The sequence below is a fragment of the Dermacentor albipictus genome, unplaced genomic scaffold (genome assembly GCF_038994185.2).
Source record: "Dermacentor albipictus isolate Rhodes 1998 colony unplaced genomic scaffold, USDA_Dalb.pri_finalv2 scaffold_29, whole genome shotgun sequence".
In the NCBI taxonomy this organism is placed as follows: Eukaryota; Metazoa; Arthropoda; class Arachnida; order Ixodida; family Ixodidae; genus Dermacentor; species Dermacentor albipictus.
In genome coordinates, this window is record NW_027225583.1 from 3,383,063 (window position 1) to 3,410,756 (window position 27,694).

A 27,694-nucleotide genomic window follows, 5' to 3' on the forward strand; every position below is an offset into this window, starting at 1 on the left:
TTTAGTTTAAGCGCACCCTTCTTCGAGCTGACGACGAAGGACGAATTTACACGAGTCACACTCGTCAGCTCGCTGCACGCCTATCACACTGCTGTGACGCTTTTCCACAACTGGTCAAGCGAGTCGTGTCATGTGGTTAAACATGTTTTGCCTCCCCGCAGTCTGAAATACATCCCCACTGGAAGCCAATGCTCGACATAATGTAAGTGGCGCGCCCGTCGTGAACGCGCCGTAGCAAACACACAGTGAGCGTCTTTCGGCAGGTTCGCGTTACGCGTCGTTCGGATCGAGTCAAGCGTGGGCTTCAAGATAGGGTGCATTCCCGACTCTCCGAACTGGACCTGGGAAGCAAACTGGCGACCCTCGACCAGGCCCGGCGAGCCGCGATCGCCAGTGGAGCCCTGTCAGAGAGAACCACCCAGGAATACACCGCGCAACGGTTTCTGCAATAATAGAGTTCCTCCTCCTCCTCCTCCCGAATACGAGGGTTAACGCTGAATCCGCAAGGCCCACCGTGGTGGCTGAGGGACGCGTTCGTAACCGAAATATGCATGACGTGTCTTGTAACCGGCAAGCCACCGCCAAGAAAGTTATCCAGCCCAGGCTGGTTAAGCCAGGAATTCATGAAAGAGTGTGTGACGCAGTGACAACGATGCTCGATTTCGTACAATAACGCCTTCCCAACTGCACCGTGATGGTTAACCACAACTAAATTATTCGCCATACATGCCCGCGCTTAATTTGTGGCCCATAACGCCATATTTCTGGAGAGAGGCAGAAAAGAAGAACAATCTTTAATGATATGCTCTCTGGAACGTTACATATGCACAATGAAACACCGAAGAACCGATCCTAGTAGGACGAGCCACATTACACTGTTTAATAACTGACGCTATCAGTACGCGTGGCGCTACGTAGTTTATTAGCAGCCGCTGCTAAACAAAGGAACCATCGGAGGCGATGATATACATCCGCTGCAACGGGACGGGTACGCACGGATGCTTTCGTCGGTCTCAGCTTCACTGGTAGTAGTTCTTGTAGGTCGAGTAGGCGCAATGAAATGCGTGGATGCCTCCGGTCATTAGACCAACGACCTGCGTGAGAGTAATACAGGAAAAAGAAATTACGGCACAAATCATCGAAGATGATAGCCAAAGCCAGTGATAGATAGCTTTCTTGTTTGAACTGCTCCATATCCCGATGCCAACCGTGAATCACGAAACTCAGTTGCGGCCGCTTCTTCGCCTTTTTCTTTTTTTCATTAAACGTTCTTCTTCCTCATTGACGCATCAGCACAAATACGAAGTGGTCGTCTCGTTGCCAGCCACGATGCCAAATGATATAACAACACCGTATAGCTTGTTACAATCGCAGCACCCCGGTTAAATCTTCGGAGCAAACTCAATTACCCCTGCAGTATGTTGGCTCCGGTGCTGGGCAAAGACACCTTGGAATTATATCACGACGCGATACAAGGTACTCGGACAAGTATTTGAGATACAGATATAAGATGCTGCAATTATTGCATCTGATACGATAGATTCCATTTGTACCTTCGATGCATTCGCAAACTTCCTGTTACAGATGTATACAGTGTAGCAGGAAACGCGAACGCACGAAAATGTTTGCTTGGAAATTCCTCAACCATACGCAAGCTTGCTTTATTTGAATTAAATGTCTGGAATGACAAAATTTTTGTCATTCTCGCTCATAGTATAATATTTTTCGTTGCGAAACAATTTATTGGGTTGCTCTAGCTGCGTAACATGAAATCTATGTATACGCAGCGCTTCAGGCGGTTTTTGCTTGTAGCTTTCGTAATTGATGGGCTGCCAGCTAGCGGAAAGCCAACTAATTGCAAGAACGTCAATAAGAAGCCATCTACATGATGGCGCAAATAGCGCCGTGGATTTTTACATTGTCCGTAAACGTATTTCCGTTTACGCAATAGCGGATCAGAGGACAGGCGTACAGCAGCAAGAAGGCTGGTAGCAACATTTCTTTGTGACGCATCTCTGTATACAGAGAGCACATAAAGCTGCAATGAAGTTTCATATTCTGCTTATCTGCTGGCGTGAGGCGTTCGTTGGCGACGTATTCATTAATGTGCAACCCTTTTACGATTGTTTTTACTTCCTCGATAAAACTTGTGCAGCCCAAAAATTTTTCATACGTATCGCAGCAGCGCAAAGCGTCGTGGGATACCGCCGCTGTTGACCCTAGTGCCGCTTACAGCACTGATTACTATCCCACTATCCAATATTGAACCCCACTTTCCAGTTTCTGAGGCACTCCTTTGCCTCACTGCGGGTCTTATATTTCTTTTCTCAAGAGCGAACCAATCACCATTTCTCTCCGCTGGGATAAACATCTGGAGAGGGAACATCTGGAGAGGGAGCGTACCCCTACTTTTGTATCCCTGCACCTTCTATGATAAGGGTAGCAACTCGACATAGGTGTCTGTGACGCATGATTCCAATTGCAAGCTTGTGAATGGCTTGCTCAGCTTCACCGGAAGTGGCAGACACAACTACTGGTTCCAGCTTGCTTTCTTTTTTGGGAGGTGTATTTTATTTTGAACTTTCTAAGTTTTCATAAAGATTTGACTCTTTCGCAGTGCTTAAATTCCGAGCCTGCGGACCCCGTGCTGCGTATCTGTAACCCAGAAGACGTCAGTGGAAATCACACACCACGTATATAAGCATTTATGCAAATTACACCTTGTTTAGAGGTATTTCTGTGTACATACTGCATTGTACCTCACATTCGTCCTTCTCAGCATGTACACGCACTCTACTCTGGTGGTCCAACAGGCGTAGGAGAGCAGGCCTCACCATGCTTTCTTATGGTTCTGACCAGGCAAACCAACTGGACAAACAGCTTGGGACTTACTTCTCTGTCTCGCTAATAGAAATAAGGGCCTGACCGCTTGATGCAACAGGTCGGAGCCTTTCAAGTTTACTGGTATTGCCGACGGGATTTACGAGCCTGACCTCTTTATCTAATTGGTCAAACCACCTGGATGTTTGTTGTGCCACCGATTGGTTATGTTAGTCAGGCCCTATCAGTAGAACCGAGAAGTCCAACTGGACCTATCGGACGTCTACAGTGGGTGTGTCAAAAGAGAATTGGAACTATCCCACAATTTCTAATTGGAAATTTCCAATTGCAACGAGCGACGTTTTCTTGGATGGTTACCTTCGATGCGGTAAGCTACTAACGCCAGGAAGCAAACAATGCGTGAAGTGGTTTATCGTTGCACTTACGGGAGGCCCGCCGACTTCGTTCGATTCTCGGACAACCCCGACGCTTGTGAAGATGTACATGAATGCGGCCGTCCCGTTGAACAGCACGTACTGCGAATGCGTCAAAGGCCGAGAAGATAAGTTGGATGCAATCGACGCCAAGCAATATTAGCTTGCAGTTGATTCGCAAACGCGACATGGACCGTTCTGCTGTAACGGTCTGTCAGAACGGTTCTGTTTAATTAGAAAGCGTTCTCCGGCACCCGTAGTAACTGCCTTTACGGAACACTAAGCCAAGCTGGTAGCTGAGACCCACAAGCAACAGCGATTACCTTGTTCAGTCATTGGTGCTATCTACTCTATCATTGCCAACTGAAGCTATACGAAGGCAGTAAATAGTGTGGCAATTAGGCACTAACTACTAGGCGCTCTTTTTGGGGAATATATAAAATATACGTTCGTGTCCGTCTTCAGTCTATTCAGGCTCTCTACCACTTTATTTTTCTGCGCGGCGCCCTTTTTGTGGCGACATCGTGCGTTGAGAAGCGGATGATTTACTGAAGTCAGTCGGTGACGTTTCATGGCAGCGTGCCTCGCGTAGAGGCAGTTGCGCGTTGACTGTTTGGCTGAGGGTGCGGATACCTCCAGATGGAAGAGCACGCTGCTTTTTTTGTTTGAAGTGCCACCTCTTTTCGCATAGCGCACGGCCTTGACACCTTGCAGGCGGTATCGTAAGCGCGTGATCTACGCAGCATGCTTGTCTGAATGAATGAATGAATGAATGAATGAGTTTATTTCTCCTGTCTACAACAGAAAGGAAGCAGAAGCTAAAGGCCACGTGGCCCGACGAAGGCTTCTGCTCCCACAACGATTCGGCACGCAGGCCGTACGCAGCAACATGTATCATACAGACATACTGAAATCAACTGGAGAGTCACGAGACAGAATATTATTTTCGTGAAACAGAACATGCATACAAGAAATATGAGAAACCAACAGGATACTCAAAGTACGATGCATCATGTTTCAGACCAACCACAACGAGAAAACAAGAGAAACAAAAGACTGACCATTTATACTGTGGTTCTAATCAGACCAAGATTTTTCAGAATGAGAAAATTTTTTGTTGATTTATTCGAATATTTTATAATTTCATCTTCAAAATCACGTAGGCGATATAGTAGGGAAGGTGCCTGGTAAATGACTAGTTGTTTTCCGTAATTGGTTCTTATTTTTGGCGTTCTCATGTTATGTTGTCGATGGCTGTAATGCGGAGTGGTGGGTACATTCAAGATGCACTGTGATTTGTTTTGTTTAATGTATTGCAGCAACTTGTAATAGTATACCTGACCTGGTTTGCCTTTAACATAGAATGTTTCATAAAAAATGGTGCGGTTCTAAAGTTTTGTACAGGGCCATAATATCCCTTGAATGCGCGTAAGACTCTTTCTTGTAGCACTAACAATTTATTATAATTTTTTTGCGAAGTAGTGCCCCTAATTAATGTGCAGTAGGTTAATCTAGCATAATATAGTGCGTAGTATAAAGAAATTTTCAACCATGGAGGAACCAGAGTACTCAGTCTGTATAAGCAACCAACAGTTCTGCTTAGTTCGATAGCAAGCTTGTCGATGTGCATGTTGCGGGCCAAATCCTCTTGGAACCACACTCCCAGAAATTTTTGGCACTTTACCTGCTCTATCAGCCTTTCTTCAAAAAGAATAGCCGCGTTGCATTTACGTGGTTTATTAGTAGGAGCAAATATCATATGTTTTGTTTTGGAGGAATTCATTTGTAGCTTATGTTGTAACCAGCAAGAGAGTTGTTTTAGGTAATTGTTGACATTTAATTTGAGCTCTGTTATAGTAGAAGCTTTATAGAATACGTTAGTATCATCTGCATACATAACTAATTCAAGAGACACGGGGATGTCACACAGATCATTAATAAATATTACAAACACAAGAGGTCCAAGTATTGATTCTTGTGGAACACCCATTACGATTTCCGCGTAAGATGAAACATCATTATTTACACTGACATTATGATAGCGATTGGTTAAGCAATGTCGTAAAAGGTCAAATACGATACCTCGTACACCGCACTGTTCCAATTTGCTAATTAATAAACTGTGGCATACTGAAGCAAAGGCTGTTGTAATGTCTACACATAAACCTAATGTGTACATTCTAATGTCAATATTTGTTATTATTTTATGTTTGATATTAAGAAGAGCTGCTTCACAAGATTTATTTTTTGGGAATCCATACTGCATGTCACTAATTACACTTTATTTACTGAAATATGTTTGTAGTCTAACATTCAGGGCACTCTCGAACACCTTCGATAGAACAGGTAAGACAGATATCGGCCGGAAATTTGTCACAAAATGTTTATCACCACCTTTGTAAACAGGGCACGCGCGTGCTACTTTTAGAAAATCAGGAAATGTACCGCTTTCAAACATTCTGTTTAAGATGTGAACTATGACAGGTGCAATTATATCAGCAGTATATTTAATTGGTACTTGTTTCACATCGGCAAACACAGCAGAGACGTTGTTTCTTTTACTTTAAACAGCAGTTGCACAACTTCAGCAGGTGTAACAGGTGTAAGTGTCACTGAGTTAGTAAGACTGAATTTATTCACTATAGATGTTGCCGTGGGTTCCTCCCTGTCGGGATGCTGGGTACTGCAGACGAAATATTCATTCAGAGCAGCTGCTGCTTCTCTGCCTGTCGACACGCCAGTGGCTGTCTTTATGTTTATCTCCGTGTTCTGTCTTTTGGTAGATGTTAAGTCTAACTTCATTCCAAACTTTCCTAGGGTCATTTTATTTAGCAAATAACCGTTCATAGTATTTAATTTTTGCTTGCTTTAATTCACTGTTGACCTTATTTCTGTATTTTTTGAAATCAGTCAACAATTGCGCACTCCTGCATTTTACAAACAGGTGATACACTTTGTTTTTTCTTATCATTTTGGCAAAGCAGCATTTACCCAGGGTTTTCGTATTTTCTTGCTCCTCTGATTGCACAATTTCAACGGAAACGCTAGGTCGTAGCACGTACTCATTTTATGAAAGGACAATTCGTAGGCTGCATTTGGATCTTGTTTTTCAAATACAGATGACCAGTCTGTTGATAGGTTCGAAGCACGAAAATTTTCTAATGCGCTCGCGTGGAAACTGCGAATCTGCGCTTTCTTTCCTCCCTCCCCTCGTTTGTGAGCGTAAGGAACGAAACGAGGTCGGTACAATGTCGAAACATGATTGCGCTACCTTCCCTAACCCAATTTGTGAAATTATTTGAATTGATCAATTAAGTACTTCGATTTCTCGCGCACACCCGCCTCTTCCGGAAATCCTCCTCAAGGATCAAAATTTTCCTATACCAACCACTGCAGGCAATTTTGGAAGTAATTTTGCTAGTTTCGCCCGAACGGCCCGTAGATCTTCGAGCTGGACAGCGTTTGTATATTGGGGGCTGAGAGTGGAGTCGTCGACGAGCACGGATACTCACGTAGAAAAGGCTGGGCAGGTAGTAGGAAGAGGTGGCGCTCAGGAAGCTGGACACGAGCATGAAGATGCCGTTGAAGAAGAAGGTGTACGCAGTGCCCTCCAGGCAGCTCTGCGATTTCGTCTCCGTGTTGCCCATCATGAAGTACAACACTAGGCCTCCCAACTGCGATTCACAAGACTCACCCAATTAGTCCCAAGTTTAAACAACTTTTCGAAGCATTACATTCTTCTTTCAATTGTATAGAGTGCCATAGCACAGAACTAGGTCCCAAATAAACTGCGATGGGCACCTCGGGCTAGAATATGTGCATAATCAATAATAGACGGTTGGCAGCAAAGCTTCATAGTTGTAGAATTAATAGAAGTGAACAACACACTGAATGTCAATTAAGGAAACAATGGATATGTTAAGGTTAAACTGAAATGAAATGTAATTTATTTCGTGGATTAGACATTTATGGACAACAGTAACAGTACTGGTTTAGTGAATATAACCGCCACAACAAAGCGATAAGTAGTGCAGACATAATACAATTCAACAACGAGAACTGGTATAGGCAAGAAAAGGTTGCGAAGAACAATTCGCAACAAGAGCAAGACACTCTATATCTTCGTTTAATTAACTCAACGCTAGTGGGTCGAGTCTGAACTCGGCCTAACCAAGCTCCACCCGACTGCATGTACACGCATCATGCTTTGCGCGCAGGCACTACAATGGCGAGTCGAGCCACCCCTCGCTATCGGGTTGACCAAACTCGACCCGACACTCGCTCTGCCCGACTAGCTAGCGTTTACGTGAACCGCAAGACGCGATTTCGGCTTGAGGAGCCGACTAGGCACGACTTTGTCGGATTCAAAGCATTACTGCGGGACACCGTGAACTAGGACAAAAGCGAAGTGCACACAAGAACAAGTGTCTGTCCTTGTCTCTTCTGTCCTCGTGCAAGAATTCGTGGTTCTGTACTTTGAATTATGCATAACCAAATGAGGGGGGGGGGGAGAGGAGGGGGCTCGAACCCTCGACGTTTGTCGGAGTTCACGTAAACGCGGCCTATGCGACGTCGCAAAAGACCGCAACCGTGGCGAACGAGGCGTGCGCACGAAGACGGCATCTTACGATCTCCAAGAAGTTGAAGAGCCCGTTGACAGTCCCGACGTACTCGTCGAAGGAGACCTCGAATACACGGCCGCGAACTGCTACCATGGTATCCGCAACGCCGTAGATCCTCGAGGAAGACTCCTAGGGCTGGTGTCGACGTTGGAGGGAGTGTACGGCCTGTCGTTCGAGGGCAGCCTGGGCGCGAAAGGGGCAAAAGATTCACAGACTTGAAGGCTGCTCAGGGACAGCTCGGGACAGCTCTGGTCAGCCCTTAAGAGGAAGCTTTCGCTCGGGGACACCTACCCATATACATGGGAAAATACACAGGGATACAAGTACAAAATGAAAACGAGCACAACCCATCATCTATGATGAGATTCGAACCATGACCTACACCGCTAAAAGCCAAGGTTCTATGTATGTCAGTTGCGCCGGGCACGATCTGCGAAGCGCGGTTTCTGGGGTGCTGAAACACTTTTCGCTGCTTCAAGACTGCGCCCTATAAAGATGTTTCTTACAAAAGTTACTAGAGGGAACTATGGCCCTGTGGTCGTTAGGCGACCATGGGAATGATGCATGCCTTTGTATGACCTTCGTTCTTGTGGCTTCATGCGTCCTTGTAACAACATTTACAACGACTTATCTTTCTAAACATTCAAGTATACCGATCGCTTTAAAAAGCCACCAAGAAAATTAGTGCCCGCACACGAGCGTATTCATTGCGAATTGTTGCACTTATGCCGCAATATGCTGCTCATGTTGAGCAATTTTGAACGTCACAAAAAAAGTTTGAAGCTAGAAAGAAAAAATTCAGTCAAACTAATGTACTACGGATCGTTGCCTTGCGGGCTAAACTATCCTACTCGCAGCTACGGTAGACAGCTTCATAGTCCCATCAAGTCATTTTCTGCAGAAAACCCTGCGGGTGCTACCAAATTTCCTTCCGGAACTGCAATGCAGGTAGAATTAATTGAAGACAGATCATCAAGACATGCTAGACCACTCGCAGTATTCGCGATAGGAAAGAAGTTTAGATGCCTGCGACAGCGTCGCTCACCTTGCACCAGGACCGTCTCGGTTGGACTCTTCTTCTTCGTCGGCTCTGTGAATGTTACGCACCCACTACGTATTTCCACAATGTTTCCATTGCGAACCATGGCCAAATGCCCTTGGCAGGTACGTGCTATACATTGGATGCAACAACTACTACAGCAATAACGACAACAATGCAATACGGGGCATTGAACAGGCAACGCTCCTTAAGGGATATTTAACTGTTTAACCCTAGGGCTTCCTATTACCTCACTAGAAATACCTCTGGTGCTGTGATCATTCAACTACAATGAGAATAACGGTTGGTATACTGGTGTCGCCGCTATTCGTGCCCGTTGCTTAAGACGTTCTTGCTGCTTTATTTATTACCCCTTTTATGCTTTAGTTGGCCTAAATTTCAAGAAAATCCTAGCTTTTATAACCCCGAAGGCATCAGACTGCGCACGTGTACGATTACCCTGAGAATTGTTGCCTTTATTGCTCAACATGAAAAAAAAATTAGTTGCAGAGTTACAACTTAGTTTCAGAGAGACGAAGTTAGCCGAATCCATGTGCTATCATTTCTGATGGAGGCTCCACTTGCTCCACGCTTGTAGTATGCTCTTTCTAGTAACTTCATTATCAAGCCATCTGCGATCAACTACCACTCTATGGGAAACTTATGTAGGTAACAATAAAAGTCGGGAAGAAGGCAGCGTGTTCCTAGAGATCGGATACAGGCATCTGATATTCGATCCAGCTAAACGTAAACGTGTATTGCTAGCGAGCATGAGTTCAACTGAAGATAGTGATTACGGTGATGATGACGATGGTGGTAGTCGCGATAGTGATGTGATGGTGACAACAGAAATTTCGACTGGTACCAAGTGCGGTGCATCGGCGAACAATGGGGCTGCGTGGGCAAAAAGTGTTTTGAGGGCTGTTCGATTTAAATCTGGTGGATAAGGCTGTTCAAGAAGAAAAGGAAAGGACCCGATATTGAAAGCGGAAACACAATCACAAGCATTGCTGACGGAGAGGTAAGTCGAACGCAATATTTTAATGAAAATGGAGATATCGGCCCAAAATGACTGACATGCTACTAGAGAGTATTAGGTTGAGAGGTGAAATAAAAAAGAAACGGAAAGCAGACACAGAGGACAAATGGACATGATCAGTAAAATCAAGAAAAAATCGAATTGTAGAGACGTTCCTTTCTGAAATAAATAAGACGTAAGAAAAGAAACATCTTAAAGGGGGTCTGAAACAATGTTTGAACATAGTAAGGAAATGTTGCCCATTTGTGAATGAGGCTCCTGTGGACTTGTGAGCTAAATATTATTTCGCAGCACGGAGCAGGGATTCCACCTCTTGTAAAATTCAGACTAGAATAGCTTTCTCTCACTTCCGCAATGTCGTCATGCAGCGTCACCGCAAGCAGCAGGACCCGCAACAGCTATTGGCTCATTTCGTAATCGTAAGAGAATTCTTAGTAATACAAATATTGTTCAATTGAGTTAAATAATTGAAAAGAAAGTCGCAATCTCGCCCGAAAGGCGAAGCGTCGATTGCGATAGCAAATTAGTAGACAGCTATACGAACTCAGAATAGTTGTTTTAACGGCCGTATAAACTTGTAATAATAATAATAATAATACTTTATTGATGACTTGAGAAACATACAGTGCAAGAATCGGGCCTGCCAAAGCCACAGTGGGCTTGAACGGCAGTGCCTGGCAGACAGCGACAGAGCCATCAGTAACTCGTTATTAAACAATAGTGAAAAAAAACACACATACACTCACATGACAGGCTTCCAATCATGCATTCATGTGTCTAAGAGCCTTTCTAAGACCATATTTTGTTTTCACATCTTGTACGCTTTGAGGAAGTAGATTAAACATTGCTGGGACATAGTAGTTACGAAGTCTTCGACCATATCTCGTCTTACAGCGGGGTGTAATGTAAGGATTCTTTGGTCTCAGGGAACGGACAGGCACATAAGGAATTTTATACTGACTTAACCAAAAATGTTTTAAGATAACAGTTTCAAGCAGCAAAGAATTGAAATCAGGTAAAGACAAAGTTTTGAACACATCAGATTTGGGGGAGACATCATAAGCAACATGCTTCAGAATGCCACGAAGGACGGAGTTGACCCGGCTTACCAAATGTTGAGCGCCATGACCATATGTAGATATCCCATACCGGATTACACTGTAGCATAAGGCATGTACTACAAGCTTTCGGACAGACAACGGCATGTAAAATTTTATGTTATACAAAACACAAGACACTGCGCGAAGTTTTTGACAAATATATGCGAAATGAGAGTTCCAGGATAAATCACTGTCAAAAAAGACACCAAGGTATTTAATTGAACAAGCGTATTGCACAGGGGCACACGAACAGGGATTGCAATGTGATGTGTGCAAGTATAACGGGGAGGATAGGGTAACTTGCTTGACAGGGTTGTGGAAACAGATTAATTGGGTTTTGGACGAATTTATAAGGACTACATTATTCTGAAACCAGTCCATCACTCTTGTTGTTGCCATTTGTAAAGAAGAGATGGCGTCAGTGTAACTTCGAGCGTGTGAAACAAGGACAGTGTCATCAGCATACTGATATAATTTGACGTTCACAACATTAGATAAATCATTAAAATATAAGTTAAATAATAACGGACTTAAAATTGAACCCTGGGGGACGCCAGCTTTAATTTCGGTCAGGCTGCTACGAAATTTTCCAATAGACACAAGTTGTTGCCTATGAGATAAGTTTTTCAGAAGCCGCAAAAACGCACCCCGAAAGCCCAGCAAAGAAAGTTTGGTTAGCAGTATACTATGGCAGACGCTGTCAAATGCTTTGCGGACGTCTAGAAACAGTGCACAAGCAATCTGGTTGTGTTCAAACGCAGAGTTTAGTGTATCGGAAAAATCTTCAAGCAGCAACTGCGTACCCCGATTCGGCACAAAACCATACTGGCTAGGAGATAACACGCCATGACTGCTTAAAAAGCTGCTCATTGTCTTGAGCAGATGTTTTTCCAATATCTGCCCAATGCATGAAAGGATAGAAATAGGCCGGTAGTTTTCAATATTGTTGCGTGCGCCACTTTTAAAAAGAGGCATAAACATAGGCATACTATAACTAAATTAACAAATACGATGTCACGCACGCACAAGAAATCCTGAACACACATCTCTCCTAATGACCGCGGAAACTCGCTGTAAGTACGCTGCAGTGAGGAAGCGCGGAAGCAGCAGCGAGCGAATCAGCCTTCGTGCTGCGTCTCGCATCAACGCGAGCTAAGCCGCGAAAACACAGCGCGCGGCGGACTCAGTCTCCGTCGCAGATGGCTTTCGCGACACATTGAAAAAAGATCATGCAATTTTATGGTGTCCTGGCCACGAGGGTATCTCGGGAAACGAACAGGCACACAATGTAACTCGAGGATTTACTAACCGAGCTGGAGATACGCACAACGATGAAAAAGACGATCGCCTACTGGTCCGCCATATACTGGAGCACCAGCGAAGAACCCGGCAACAGTACGCCCCACCCCACAAACTACTCAGTGTAGAGGAGGCGCAGAAATATAGAAGAATACAGACGGATACCTACCCACATTTGGGTAGATACCATAAAATAAACCCAACCTTGTGCACTAACTCTTGCCCGTGGTGCGGGTCATGGCCTTCATTGCCTCACGTAACATGGGAGTGCGCCAAAAGACCTCATGCCAATAATTCACCTTTGGTACTCACCTTGCTAGGGGAGCCCTGGGAGGCCATCCTCGCTCTTGCTGACCTCGAGGCCCAGAAGGGCCTCTTGGACCAAGCTGGGCGGGTCGCGATGGCCACTGGAGTCTTGGAATAGGGACCCACCCTGCACCGCTCCCATCCGCCATTTTTTTTTGCCTCATCAATAAATGTTTATTCCTCCTCCTTTCGAGATAGCGCGGTCCAGGAGGGCGCGCGCGGCTACGCAGCAACCGCCGCAGTAGAACGCGCCCTCCCTCGCCTCCCTCCGGAACCGTCCGCTCGACGGAAGACGGTGCGCTTCCTCCCCACTTGCCTCCCTTGCGTGCGGTAGATGGAGCCGCCATCACTGGCTCACCTTGGCACGCTTTGACTCACACACGGCGTGCGGCGACGGTGCTTTACACGGAACCTCACAGCGACGGCGACGGCGACAGGTAAACTGCACCTGGAGTGTCCATAAATTCCTATCGCGATAAAACCTGCTCTCTGAGCCATTTGAGTTTGCCATCTCAAAGACTGACAAACCGTTTCGTTGTTGCACGGTTGGGCCAAAGAAAGCCGCTTGTGGCTGTGTCAGCGACGCATTGCCTCTGAGGTGAACACCGTAGCGTGGATACCACGACCGCGACGGAGTGCCGCCATGAGCTGCCTCGCGTTCGATGTTTGCCGTTTGCGCTGTGATGTTTCCAGCACACTAGTGGAAATGAAAGGGGACAGAAAGTACAGGTCCGATAACTGCGTCTAACTTCGCTAGTGCTCGAAATATTAGAAACATTTTTACGGCAGGATATTTACGAGGCGGCGTAATTTAATAGTGATGCCATTATACGATTACTTAGAAAAGTGTTTTCCGGGTGACTTTAACGAAAAAAGTACTCACACGGAGAAAATCATGAAAAAGTCAAAAGCGTTTTTGCCGCTTGAGGGTGGGCCACCCAAATCTTGTGGGTGAGCAAAGTCAATTTTGGGAGTGGGCCAGGTCAGTTTTGAACATGCATCAACTCAACTTCTGAATCAGGCAAAGGCAATTTTTTGGATGTGGACCACCCAAATTTTGGGAGTGGGTAAAGTCAATTTTGCGAGTGGGCCAGGTCGCTTTTGAACGTGAGCCAAGTAAATATTCGAATTGGGCAAAGTCAATTTTCCCGGTCGCAAAGTCAACTTTTGGCAAATACAACGCATATTTAGCATTTTTTTTATTAATACATCCGTACCAACTCGCTTAGACATCAAGCCCGTTAGTTATTAGGTACAGCCGGATATGCGGTGGTTCCCAAATTTTTATCGTGCAGAGCGGTTGAGGGACAGCAAGAAAGGATAAACAGGGTTAATATCACAACAAATGAAGCAGAATCCAGCCACGTGACATAAATAATAGTCAAACCTACTTTTACAATGTAAATAAGTTTGTATAGTTCGCTGGAACGGCTACTTATTCGATTGGTGGAACAGCCACTTCCCCTTCCGGCGTAGCTCCTGGCGCAGGCAAGAAGACTGTTTGGCGCAGGAGCAAGCACTTCTGGCGCAGAGTTCAATGCACGTGTTTTCATCATATAACACGCAAACTTTAACTCATATAGTCGACATATCGTGGTGATGGGTTTGTGCGAGGCTTACCCCCGCAAGCGCAGTCAGGAAATCACACGACGCTTTTCGACACACTCAGGCACAAATGGCGCTACGGCCGCGTTCGTCGATACGGCACACAGAAGGCACCAGACCGACAGATCGTCAACAAACACGTGTTTATAACACAAGATGCAACACAGTGACGCAGTCACGGCTTGTGTGCAAAGGCTCACCGCAAGACCGATCAGTACGCGCTCCTGCACTGAACATCATCATCACGCAATATACTTAAATCATGGGGTTTTACGTGCCAAAACCACTTTCTGATTATGAGTCACGCCGTAGTGGAGGACTCTGGAAATTTCGACCACCTGGGGTTCTTTAACGCGCACCTAAATCTAAGTACACGGACGTTCTCGCATTTCGCCCCCATCGAAATGCGGCCGCCGTGGCCGGGATTCGTCCCCGCGACCTCGTGCACAGCAGCCTAACACCATAGCCACTGAGCAACCATGGCGGGTACGCAATATACTCGTGTGGTGCCATACATATTAAGGAGTTCTCGACGTTTTGCGGCTGCAAGAAAAAAAATTTGCGTCAGCGACACTGTGCATGGGCGAGACGTATAAACAGGGCTCTGCGTCGGCGACTGTTTCACTGAAATAGCGCAGCGACCCAAGCTCGACGCGAAACTTCAACAAACATGCCATCACCTATCGAAGTGGCGCCTCTCGCCGTATGCCAAATCGGACCTCATCCGCTAATACCGTTGTTAACAATGCACCACGTGCGATTCTGATCGCAGCGGGCATTTTACAAAGCCCTGCTATTAACCACAAACATCGAAAAAGCTTAAGTTTAATCCGAGAATGCGACATCCTCCTTCGTCAAGTTGCGTGGTACCACGAAGGTTCGATGACCACCGAAACGAAGCGCCAGCAAGATGGTACAGCGGCACTAAATTGTACTTCCGTGAGAGAAAAATGCGCGAAGGCCGAACTGCACGGGCTCCGACGGACCCACATAGATTCTCACTATACAATGCGAAATTCCATGGACGGGCCTCTGCTTCCATCTATGGTGATGATGATGATGATTATGATGATGATGATGATGATGATGATGATCATCATCATGGAGTGCTGTTGGTTTTGGTTCGTTTTGCTAGCTGCGAAGCGTTGACGGAAAGGGGGATTCGATCTCATGCATGCTTTGGCGCAGGCGCGGCCCAATTTTATGCTTAAATGCCGTTTTCACGCAGCATGGGTCAAAGGCCCGGCTCTCGGCGCAATTCGGCGCAATTGGCGCAGCCGGTCCGCCACTGTTTTTGAATATATTCGTTGGAAGGGCTGAAACATGGGCTTGCTTTGGGAAGGGGCTATAGGCACGGTACTCTACATCTACCGGTAGATGCCTGTTTCCAGGACGAAGGGCCACACATGGTTGGTCAATCAATGAACTAATCGACCTATGAGGCCTGCAACCAAGCAGACATTATCTGACTTTCCCAGCCAGCCAGCCAGTGTACACTCTGGGCACTTTCAAATTCCATCATATCGTCAAATTCTGAAGTGGCGTCATTTTTAACCAATTAGAGGTCCCAAGATGGCGAATTCGACAATATGGAGGAATTCGAAAATTTCTAAAATGCCATCCTCGCTTAGCTCATGCCACGCCGGCCCAGTGCAACCCAGCTCAGCCCTGCCCGTTGAGCCACCCAGCCAGCCACCAGCCCACCACAGGTAGCCACAGCCAGCCATACGATAAGTCAGTCAAAGGCCAGTCACTCTGTTACTCAAACACACCCATTTGCTGGTTGCTCAACCTACAGTAACATCAAAAGCTTCGCTACAATCGAATTTTGACTCGCGACAAAGCCTCAGGTAGCGGTTTATTTATGTTAGTGGTACGCTGCATTGAAGCAGAGCCAAGCAGTTCACTTCTTTTACCGACCAGGCCTGCGTCATCGGTTTAACAATAGAACCACACCACCCTCAATGCGCTGTTTTCTGAACAGGGAACTTGTATTTGCGATCGAACCACAGAGATTCTTCGGCGACGAAGTAGCAACGCGGTGGTGCGCAGATTAACCTTACAATGCATGGGCGCAAAAAAAAATTATATTAAAAAGTACAGATGACGCTTTGCAACACAGCCAGCTGGGCTTTCGACGGTGCAGACTCCTCAGAACCAACCGGTATCTCCTTTCTGGATGTACACCTTGAAGTAGGCGTAGACACAGTGCACGGTGTGCAGTCCTCCGACCAAGTAGCCGATCATCTGAGCGTAGTGAGAAACAGAAGATACGCAGTAATAAATCAACATCGAATCGACATCGACTCGACATCGAATCAACATTGAATCAACATCGAATCAACATCGCCAGCGCAAGCGCTGGCTAAGCAGTCATGGCGCTTTGCGGCTGAGCAGACGTTTGATGGTTCTGATTTATTGGTGCATCGTGCGTAAAGACCCCCCCCCCCCCCGCCCCCGTTCTCCTCGCTGTTTGAGCATCGTAAACAGATAAGCTCGGTGCTTCGATCAGGTGCTGACGATCGTATCAGCAATGTATCACACGACTGTACGGCTCGAGCACGACTGAGAGCTCAAACGAATGCCCGCACGCTCTTCCACTCGAGGGATCCCCGGTTTCCTGTCGGAGAATCAAGGCCAGATGCGTAAACGCCTTTATGTGAGAAGCGATGTTTGCAACGTCAGCGATTACGACACCCGTCTTCAGCAAATCATGCCCTTGGTGCCCTTGAAGCCCTTGGGTTCAGCGGGAGCAGTGGTAAAGCAAACATGTCCGTAATAGACATTAGTAAGAGGCGATTGGAGGATTGGTGGAAGAAAAGTAGGGAAACGACAAAAGACGGAGACGTACAAAAGCACAGATCGCAATAGGGGATCAGAAAATTGGGGCGAGGTAGTTCATAGCGTTTTTTTTCTTTTTCCATTGTTTAACCTAGGTAGGACATTAAGCAGTAGAATAGCAAGAGCTTGGTGGCGCAACCTACCGCCCCGTTCCTATGGGGACGCTCATAACCATACGTACATACATACGTACGTACATACGTACATACGTACACACGTACATACATACATACGTACACACATACACACGTACACACATACACACACACACATACACACACACATACACACATACACACACACATACATACACACATACATACACACATACATACATACATACATACATACATACATACATACATACATACATACATACATACATACATACATACATACATACATACATACATACATACATACATACATACATACATACATACATACATACATGTAAAGTTGCTAATCCCCGCCATAGGGATCAGTAAGAGGCGATTGGATTGGTGGAAGTAAGGAAACGGCAAAAAACGGAGGCGTACAAAAGTTAAGTTCGCAGTAGAGGGTCAGAAAATTTGTTTGTGGGATTTCATGGTATTATTTTTCTTTTTTAACTCAGGTAGGACATTAGGCAGTATAATAGCAAGAGCTTGGTGGCGCAGCCCACTATCCCGTTCCAAAGGGGACGCTCATAACATAAATCCATCCATGGAAGGAGGTTTACAAGAAGGTTTACAACTTTCAGATTAAGGAGATGTAAGCAAAGTTCTATACTGAAAAATCATGTATACAACATACCTGATTAGCTCAAGCAGGCTAGGTAAATATTTATCACTGCCCTGTTTCAAAGAGGATCAAAAAGAAGTCATCACGTATAAAAAAAAAATGGCTGTGGCTTAGGTAAGGTTAAGCCCAGGATGCGAAGCATACTAGCCTTTATTTTAGTTGTTGAACCACTGTTTAGCCTGGTGAACTGCTGTTGCTTGGCTATATTTGGTTCGGCTAGACGAAGAAACAACTCATGCATTACTTCTTCGTCTTCAAGAGTGGAACGCGACAGCGTTCCCGTCGACCCGCCAAGGGGTGTAAGACAATGAGCTACAGGGCAGCGACTACGCGCCCCGCGTTGGACGCGGTGAGCGTCGAGCAAAACAGCGTTCGGCGCGGCAACGAAATGTGCGCCTGAGCAAGAGACGCACGCCTTAGAAACAGCTTGTTTCTAAGGCAACACCGCATTCACTAGAGGCGCTTTTGTACCGCTTTGAAGCATCGTACTCGTGGCTCAGTGGTAGCGTCTCCGTCCCACACTCCGGAGACCCTGGTTCGATTCCCACCCAGCCCGTCTTGCAAGAGTTGAGCCAAAGCCACTTCTCCTCTGTCGTGACGTCACGGTGTCACGTGATTTCATGGCCACACCGCCGCGCCTGAGGAGCTGGGTTGAGCTCTCGTAATATGCTTCGCATAAAAATTCCCACCCACATGCGACACTGCGGCAATGAGAAACGCCATACTGAAGGGGCTCCACATAGAATTTAAATACAGGGGGTTCGTTTACGTGCACCCAAAACTAGCAACGCGAGCGTAGTTACATTACAGCCCCAGCTGAATGAACACGGGTTCGACGAATGTGGGGTTTGACTGTACAATATATTTACATAGCATTCCTAGTTAAACGTTCGAATGCCAGCGACACAATGTGCTCACCGAATAGACCGGCACTTCTTGACTGCCTTGCATGGTAGAGAAGGCGCCGATAAAGTAGCAGATGGCGCCCAGTCCTTGGAAGGCGACGTACTGCGAAAAGCAAGAAAGAAACTGTTCATCGTTGCCAATAGCGTGCACAGGTTACCAATGAAGCACACGGCGTGAGACAGAGAAGTGAGCTTTCGAGCAGCCTAGTTCTATCACGCACACTCGAACACAAAAGCTTACGAACCTCTCGTATCGAAAGTTGGATCGCGTGACATCGCTTCTCCCCGCGGCGAGGGCATGGACAGCAACGAAAAGCGTCGTCTTTTTGTTCGCGATTCGAGGAGCTTTGTTTAATTTTCGTTATTCCCTGACGTTGCCCCGTGCCGTTCTATAGCACCGAACGCCGCATCAGCAGCGAATAAAACGGCTCGGGGCCGTCCAGATGCTTTTTAATGCTTCACTGACAGGACGAGACAGGACAGGAGAAGACAATACAGGACAGGACAGCATAGGATAAAAAAGCAGCGGGGGACGACACGCAGCGCCGTGTGTCATCCCCTCTGCTTGTTCGTCCTGTATTCTTCGCACTGTTCAATGAGGCATGCCTTACCAACAACGCAAAAGACTTTACCCCCTCGCGTGCCTTTTAACGCATTCATGACACAGTGCACCCACGAGTAGGTGGGATTCGCTCTTGTTTTTCGGGTGAGATTGTTCATTTTGGAATACAACACCAAGCCTTGCTGTTCGTGAAAATAAACTGGCCGGAACCTTTCTTTTTTTACCCTTCCAGAATGTGTTTCAAATTTTCCTGAGAATTAACTTAGGTATAAGTCTGCTTACGGCAAGAGACTGCTCGCTTTGAAGATACGGTAGTCCGCGGTGGCTCTGTGGCTATAGCGCTACGCTGCTGAGCACAAGGTTGGCAAGATTACTTTCAATGGTAATCGATGGCCCATTGAATCCCGAAGTTCTCGTAAAGAGCGAACCGTATATAATTGGAACCGACGTGCCTAGAAGGTACGTTATTAAGTGTATAAAAAGATACGTAAATAAGAAAATAAATAAAGTATTCAAATATTTGTTTGTTTAATTAATTATATTAAAATAATTATCTTCTATGAAAGACCGCCACTTAACCTAAAATGCACATTATGTTCCTCACGATTTTATCGCGCCAATTTAACTGTTAAGCATAAAGTATGGGTCAAGCGAAATATTACTGGCCCCTCTATTGTGCTTACACATACTTATCTTATGTTAGTGCCCATATTGAATATTCAGAGCCTAGAATATGTTTTTGTTTGTATTTTGTCTTAGCCTCGTTTTGTTTGCAACGATATGTACTGCTGAGGAAGTGGGCTGAAGCCAGTCCATTATTACCACAAACAATTTCCCGCTGTAAAAATTAACAGCCTTGCTAAACGCAAGAGCATCGCCGTGGGAAGGGCCCAAACTGCTCCACACGACGATACACATAAAGGTGATATGGCACTTAAGTACACCCTCTACGTTTTTTAGCCGACCTCATCAAGAAACTCGAATGCTCGGGCACAACCGTGAGACGGAACCTGAAGCTCATTTTCACACGTTTAGAAAAGGTTCGCCACCATCCCCGATGGGCCTGTTGCTGACAGAGTCAGTTCGAGAATGCACTCTCTAAAAATCACCAGACAAAATTTCCAGCTTTTCGGCACTGAATCAACTCTCGAAGCATCCGACAGGCGAGCAATCTGCAATTGAAGAAGGCGTATTGGGTCATCGAACGTTCCAAAGTACGACTATAGCTGGACGTTAAGTGTTCCTTTTCGGCTTGCAAACTAAAACTCTAAAACTCGGTGAATAAAGGCACAACGAAACCTCTAAAAAAAATTTTCGAGATGGTGCTTCTTTGTCCCTGCTTTCACACCTTTATTTCTCGTAATGTCAAGTCACACTAGATTTCAGGTGAATCTTTTAACCTACGCAAAGGATGCCTTATTCCGGACTCCCCAAAACAGGGGCCTAGCGGGCTCCTTTGGAAATCATAAATTATCCTCGAATAAATTGTGAAATTAATAACAGGCACAAAGCAAATTATTATTAACTGAGCGTTTACGCATGCCTTACGGACAGTATTTGGCGCCTCCGTGTGCCTCAAATGACAGCTTTTAGTACCTGTCATGGGCGCCTAAAACTAAATTTCGAGTCATAGGAAAAGTCATAGGAGTCATAGGAAAAGTCGTCATGGTCGTAGCATCGTCATAATCATCCCCCTCACGGGCCTCAAAAAGAGGGCACGTGAGAACGAGAACGAAGGTTGGCGCGTGTTGGTGTTCCGTGTTGCCAGATGGCTGTGGTGCAGAAAGATCCGTCTCGTCTTTCATCCCCCTTTGTGTCCACGCTACAGTGCCTCGCGACACAGCATTATCATGCGGTGCTCGGGCACACGTAATGGAAGCTGCGCCGATTCAGCGTCTGATCCGAGAAACCAAAACAACTGTCGAGCGCTGTCGGACTAGTTGGCGCGGTAATACATGAGCAGCAGCCACGCGCCCGCAGCTTTACTTTCGTAGCCACAGAAAGTTGTCTGCGGGTATAGCTTTCGTGACTCTATATTTTCCCTTGTCCTCTCCTCGCACCCAGTTAACTTTACATCTTGCAAAAGGGAGCGCAGAAGCGTTGCAGAAAAAAAGACGACCAAGACAGGAAACACGCCAAGAAAGCGTCTTTCCTGTCTTGGTCTCCTCCCCCCCTCTTTCTTTTTCCGCAACACATGGTTACCGCTGACAGCGACACCTAACGGTTCCGATCTTCGCAATCGCGTCGACCTTCTCTCTCTTCTTTTTTTTTCTTTTGTTTTTATGCCCTCCTCCACTTCCCCAAGGCGCTGAGTCGTGCTCCGTAAAGGGCTCCAGAAGATAGCCGCCCTCTTCACAATCGCACTCTCTTCTGCCCTCCCTTTTGCAAGATATACTGTCAAACCAACTAGCCCAACAGCTTATCATTCTAAACCAAATAAGTTGCAGCAGAGTTACTCGTGATGACACGTACAGTCGACCAAAAACATTCCCGGACCACGGGGTCTCAGAACATGCTAAGTATACGAGCAGCCTTTAAATGTAGCCAGTAAAACCGTACATCACAATGCTGTTCGCATATACCAGTAAAGGCTGGAAATGGGAATACCAGGCTGCATTTGGAGGCTGCGGAGATATTCCGCTTTTTGTCAGGTCTCTTGGTCTGTAAACCTTTTTGGTCGACTGTACATCAATGGGTTTTCAACCTCTGACCCTTCAAGCCCGTAACAATTTACGTGCTGCATAACTCACGTAAAGCGTGCGCGGCAGGTAAAAGGCGCACTCGGGGCTGGACATGCTGGCCACCAACATGCAGACGCCGTTGAAGCTGAACGTGAAGGCCGAGCTCGACAGAAAGCGTACCGCCTTCGAATCCCCAGGGACGGCCGACACCAGCACGTACAGGTAGAGGCCGCCGACCTGCGCGCGCACAGCTTGCGAGTTTGTAAGGCTCGAAACATGCAGCCTCCGGGATCACGCGCCGTGCCCATCTCGGAGCCCACGCTCGAAGCGTACGTTTCTTTTTTTTTTTATGCGAAGCATACTACTAGGGCTCAACCCAGCTCCTCAGGCGCGGCGGTGTCACCTTCAATACCACGTGACACCGTGACGTCACGACAGAGGAGAAACGGGGCTGCAACTCGCGCCGTCGCTCGCGGCGTCGCCTTCAAGGCTGACCACGTGACACCGTGACGTCACGACAGAGGAGAAACGGGGCTCCAACTCGCGCCGTCGCTCGCGGCGTCGCGGCGGTATATAAGCAGCTGCGCTTGCCTCTTCTAGACACTCACGAGGTGAGATGCCTCCTGGAGACAGAGCTGCTCGTTGGAATGAGAAGCGAAAGTTGCGGCGTGCTACAGAGACTGTTTCTAGGTGGCTTTGCTACGGCGCAGCGACTACGCGACCCGCATCGGACGCGGTGAGCGTCGAGCAACGCAGCGTTCGGCGCGACAACGAAATGTGCGCCTGAGCAAGCGCCGCACGCCTGAGCCGACGCCGACGACACCGGCTTTTCTGCGACACGAGCTCCTTAACGCTGTCGCGTTAAAATAAAGGCTAGTATGCTTCGCATCCAGGGCTTAACCTTAGCTAAGCCACAGCCATTTTTTTAACTGTACAAACGCCGCTATAGGGGATGCCGATCGCAAATAAATGGTGGCTCAGCTGACGAGTTTGTAAACGACGAGCAAATGTTTTTCAGTGAACTGGAGCGCCATCGCATTACAGTAGTGGGACGAGGGAGCAGCGCCTCATCGGATGCAGGTATAAGAGTGTTGTGTTCGCTGGGGGAGATTAGTGTAATAATACAAATACGGACATCGTTTCTTTTTCCTGTTTTGAAGGATGCTAAGATGGCGAGACTAGGAAATATTTTCTTTTGCCTAATTAGAGACGGCGCATCAGTAGGCGGCATAAAAGGAATCGTTCTGATCGAATGACTTGACATTATTCGGCAGAAGTTATAGGCAGATGTGGGTTCGCCCAGGTATTGGCGCTTCCGCGCAACAACCGTTGTTCTCCAGCGGCAGAATCATTCGGAACAGTCACCATCCATGCTTCAGCTATTCTCCCCACGAAGGCCAATTAAGATGCAGTCTAAAAAGCAACAGACATTCGATCATTTCCACAAGCAAATTCTATCATTTCCATTCGTATATACGAAATTCCCGACATTCACACAATCCTACTCGAAAAATTACTTAGAGCAGAATCTTGGTTTGAGCTAGTTGGTTAGTCACAATCAAAAAAAGAAGAATTCACGGCGCGAACTAGATGGGGACAAAGAATACGACAACACGGCCGCCAACGTTCAAAATAAGTTTGTTCAGAACGAAAATCTTTCAGAAACACGGCCTAGCCACGTGATCGCTGTGAACACGCTGGCAGAGCATGTTCACGAAGTTCCATTATGTTCCCATCGCGAAGTTTATAGGCTGAGCTAGGGAAAAGACAGAGAGGCAGGTTAGAGGCTTATTAGATCGAACGCATATGGATGATGCCTGTGTCAGCATGCCGTCTCTATCTCTTCTAGACAAGGAGCTCCTTTTCTTCTGAGCAACCTTCTGCGCCTAATGTGCGCAGCTGGTCACTGAGCATTCGTTCTTGCATTCGTTATGCTGTAGCACGCTAACCGTGATCACGTGACTTGGCTGCGGTTATGAAAAATTGCTCCTTTGAAGTTGGGAAGTTTGGCGCTCGTCGTGTCGCTGTGTGTGTTATTTGTTGTTGTTGTTGTTGTTGTTGTTGTTCGCGTCTAGTTTGCGCAGTGAATTTCTTTGAATTACTGAGAAGCCAGGCACACTTCCTGCGTTCGCTCAGAGACCGGCACCTCCGCGAGGTAACCGCGGCTCACCTGGCAGCAACAATCATTCCAAGCATTCACCACTCCCGTCCGGCTTGCTCCCTCTAGAATGTAATACGCGGCGATATCCCTCATATTCGGACTGAACGCGAGTGTTCGATTACATTGTGACTTACATCTTAGTTGACATCAAGGAAAAGAAATGGGCATGGGCAGGAATGTAATGAGGAGGGAAGATAACCGATGGTCATTAAGGGTTACGGACTGGATTCCAAGGGAAGGGAAGCGTAGCAGGGGGCGGCAGAAAGTTAGGTGGGCCGATGAGATTTAGAAGTTTGCAGGAACGACATGGCCACAATTAGTACATGACCGGGTTGTTGGAGAAGTATGGGAGAGGCCTTTGCCCTGCAGTGGACGTAACCAGGCTGATGATGAATTCGCAATCGGTTATGAACCGAATACCACAAACCGTGGGTCGGCACGCCCACTCGCGACTGCAGCTGACTCGATCCAGGCTGATGTGATAGGCTTGGGAAAACGCGTGAGAGAGTAGCAAGTGATGCGAGATGGAGGTGACGCGATGCGAGCGTTGAGGCGAGCGCCGGTGATTTCAGTGAACGTGGAGTGTGAACGAGAGAGAGCGAGAGAGAGAGGGAGAGAGAGAAGGGAAGAAGGAAAGGCAAGGAGGTTAACCAGATTGAGTCCAGTTCGCTACCCTACATGTGGGGAGGGGAATGGGGAGTGCGAACGAGAGTGCGCGTAAGAGAGGGCATGTGGATATGAACGTGACTGCCGGCGACTGTTAGTGGCCGTGAGTTTGTGCGCGCATTGGCGTCGACATTGGCCGTGCATTGGCTTCGAGACGCACATGAGCGCGAGCGGTTGCCAGTAAGCGTGAATGAATGTCACTGTATACGAACGCGATTGAGTTTGGTCATCATGAATACAAGCGCGAGTGAGAACATAGTCTACAAAAAAATATTGGTGTGCTAGTACAGAAAACCTTTGTGTTGGTGAAGAAACCTGTGACGTCGCTGGCACGCAGGCGCGTGGGCTGAAAAAAAAAATGAACATTTTGTGTTTTGTCGAGTCACTTCAATTCACGGCCGCAACAAGCTGTGCCTTCCTGAACAAAGATAAAAAACTCATGACCGATATAATCGTGCACTAATACCTGAACCAGGAGGTTTGCGGTAGGCAACCGTAGGGTAGCTATGTCTATGACGTCATGGCCTGCACGGAAGCTGGTCGTTACGCTTATTCTGCAGACATATATATACCAAGGGCTACTCGATTCGCGTACGAATTTTTAAATATTCGCACACCCAAATTTCTACACTTACCATCTCCAAGAAGTTAAAGATCCCGTTCGGTCTGCCCACGTAGTTGTGGAGGCCAATGGTGAAGACAGGCCTCCTCTTGATTCCGAAAATCGAAGATCGCGGCAACGGCACCTCTGCAGATCGCAGAACAACAACAACAATAATGACAACAAACACAACCGCGACAATTATCCTACGACACATACGCGTTTGTCGGCCGCACACTGGCACCTCCAACGCGATATTCGGCAACGGTGCGCGCTCTGCGATGCCAGAAGCCATCCGGAACGGCGCACAAAAGCCCCCGAGGCACACGGAGAAGTCGCGGGCATCCGAGACAAAGCGCCATGTGGCACAACGCTCAATATGGAAGCGTATGCCCGCCGTTCAACGTAAGGAGCTCAAAGACTACACCTCCACGTGTATAGTGACGGCACTGTGTGTCAGCAAAGAGACTGAGCCACTGCCCCCAATACCAGCGCGACAGTGCACCAGTAGCTTGCCAACCGTTCATTGCCGATCGATGCACCAGCAGAACGTCGTCATCAATTGCGTGACGACCGAGTTGTGCACCAGATTGCGCGCACGACGCAGATAATCTTGAACGTTGAAGGTCCCTCGCCTTCGATCAGGGGGTCCTCGAGCCGCGACCAGCACGACAAAGGACCAGTGGCGCAAAGAACAAGAACCGCTTTAATTTACGATATAATGAAACACTCAAACAATTACCGCAGCCTCGCGGCCAACAGCAGAAAAGAACAAGGCAAAGTAGCAAGCAGCAGAACAGCGAGGCAACAAAATATACAAGCCGAAGGGAGCGACGAAAGAACGGCCGTTACAAACCGTCAACCAACACGATCTTTCGGTCGATAACAGAATGCGTAAAGCGCAGAAAGTAAGCAAGCACCGAACCAGGCGCGCAGACACAGTTCCAGAAGCGAACAAGAGCACTCTTTCACGCGGACACAATGCAAAAACGCTTTCCCCCCCCGCTCTGCAGCACGCTCGGAAAGAAACCTAAACGGGCCACGCCCCAACAGCGCCTCCCCAGGCCCGCGCCCCGAAAAAAAAAATGGCTGAAGGCGTAGCTTGGTTAAGCCTGGAAGATTGCGAAATCAATACCCTTGGCTGCGCCTTGGTTCGGCTGATGGACATGGTTGCCCTTTGTTAAACTTATGGCTATACTTCATCCGACATAGCACAAGGCAGCGCACCGACCACTGCGAGGAGCCGAGCCGTAGCCCCATTTATCCTCCTAGCGTGACGTCACACCATCGAGCGCCCTCTCTAGGTAGCGCCGCAGCATCTGCGCGCAAAGCTTCACCTCCACTATAGTGTACTAGAATAATGTTCTAGTATTCTAGTACACTATAGCTTCCACCATCGATGCCGCGAGCTGGAGCCCCGTCTCTCGGTCTGGCGTGACGTCACACGGTCACGTGACGCGCAGCTGTGTAAGGAGGCGCCACGACCACCGATGGGCCGAGAGTGCGAGCAGTATTGCTTTCGCAATAAAAAGCGCCGAGTGACGTCTCCGCTGCCCTCTTATCGGGCAGCCGCCTTCCCGGCAGTCCCCGCGCGAGTTCTTACGATAACGCGATCGATGCGCATGCTCCATGCGACGAGTGCCGCTGAGGCGCGCGTTTGAATGGCTTCCCCCGTGCGCGCTGCAGAGGAGGGCCCAAGGGCGCGACAACGCATGCGCGAGCACCACGACCCGATTATTCTGGAATTTACGGCTGGGCATACGTATAGCATGGCCACACCACGAACATAACCAGCGATAACAGCGTGCTCGTTTTTGACATCAGAATGTTTGAACAGCGCGACAGCGGTCATAGTAAGGAGGCACAGGCCAGGGCGCTGTTGTCCCATGCACCTTCTCTTTGTCCTGTGCCGCGCTGTTCAAAACATCGCTGTTAAACCAGGGTGTCGAGATACGACGACCGTGCTCGAAGACGTCCTTGTAAGCTGAGGGTTGCTCCTCTTACCCGGTACGAATTTGCCCAATAAACAGTTATGGTGTGAACACTTTTGACATTGTTCCTGGCGCTTCCCAGTCACTGTGACGTGACAACGTTCAGCGTAAGCTACTGATAGGACGGAGGAAAAGTTAGGAGTCGGTTCGCTTGCCTACGCCAGGAAATCCGGAGAACTCGGAGACGTTCATGTTGCCGCAGCCCACTTCCTCTATTTCTTCTTCCCCTGGTTCACTTC

General features: G+C 47.4%; 1 protein-coding gene across 1 annotated transcript; it reads right to left on the reverse strand.

The window, feature by feature from the left end:
• Nucleotides 1–777: 777 nt before the first annotated feature.
• Nucleotides 778–27,694, reverse strand: LOC139052690 (uncharacterized). The gene is made up of 9 exons (XM_070529731.1): nucleotides 27,611–27,694; nucleotides 25,499–25,611; nucleotides 22,106–22,273; nucleotides 18,807–18,896; nucleotides 16,427–16,511; nucleotides 7,883–8,059; nucleotides 6,767–6,928; nucleotides 3,267–3,356; nucleotides 778–1,094 (listed from the first exon to the last, which is right to left on the reverse strand). Exons 1-9 carry the CDS (start codon nucleotides 27,645–27,647, stop codon nucleotides 880–882), a joined length of 1,137 nt encoding a protein of 378 aa, XP_070385832.1. The 5' UTR covers nucleotides 27,648–27,694; the 3' UTR covers nucleotides 778–879.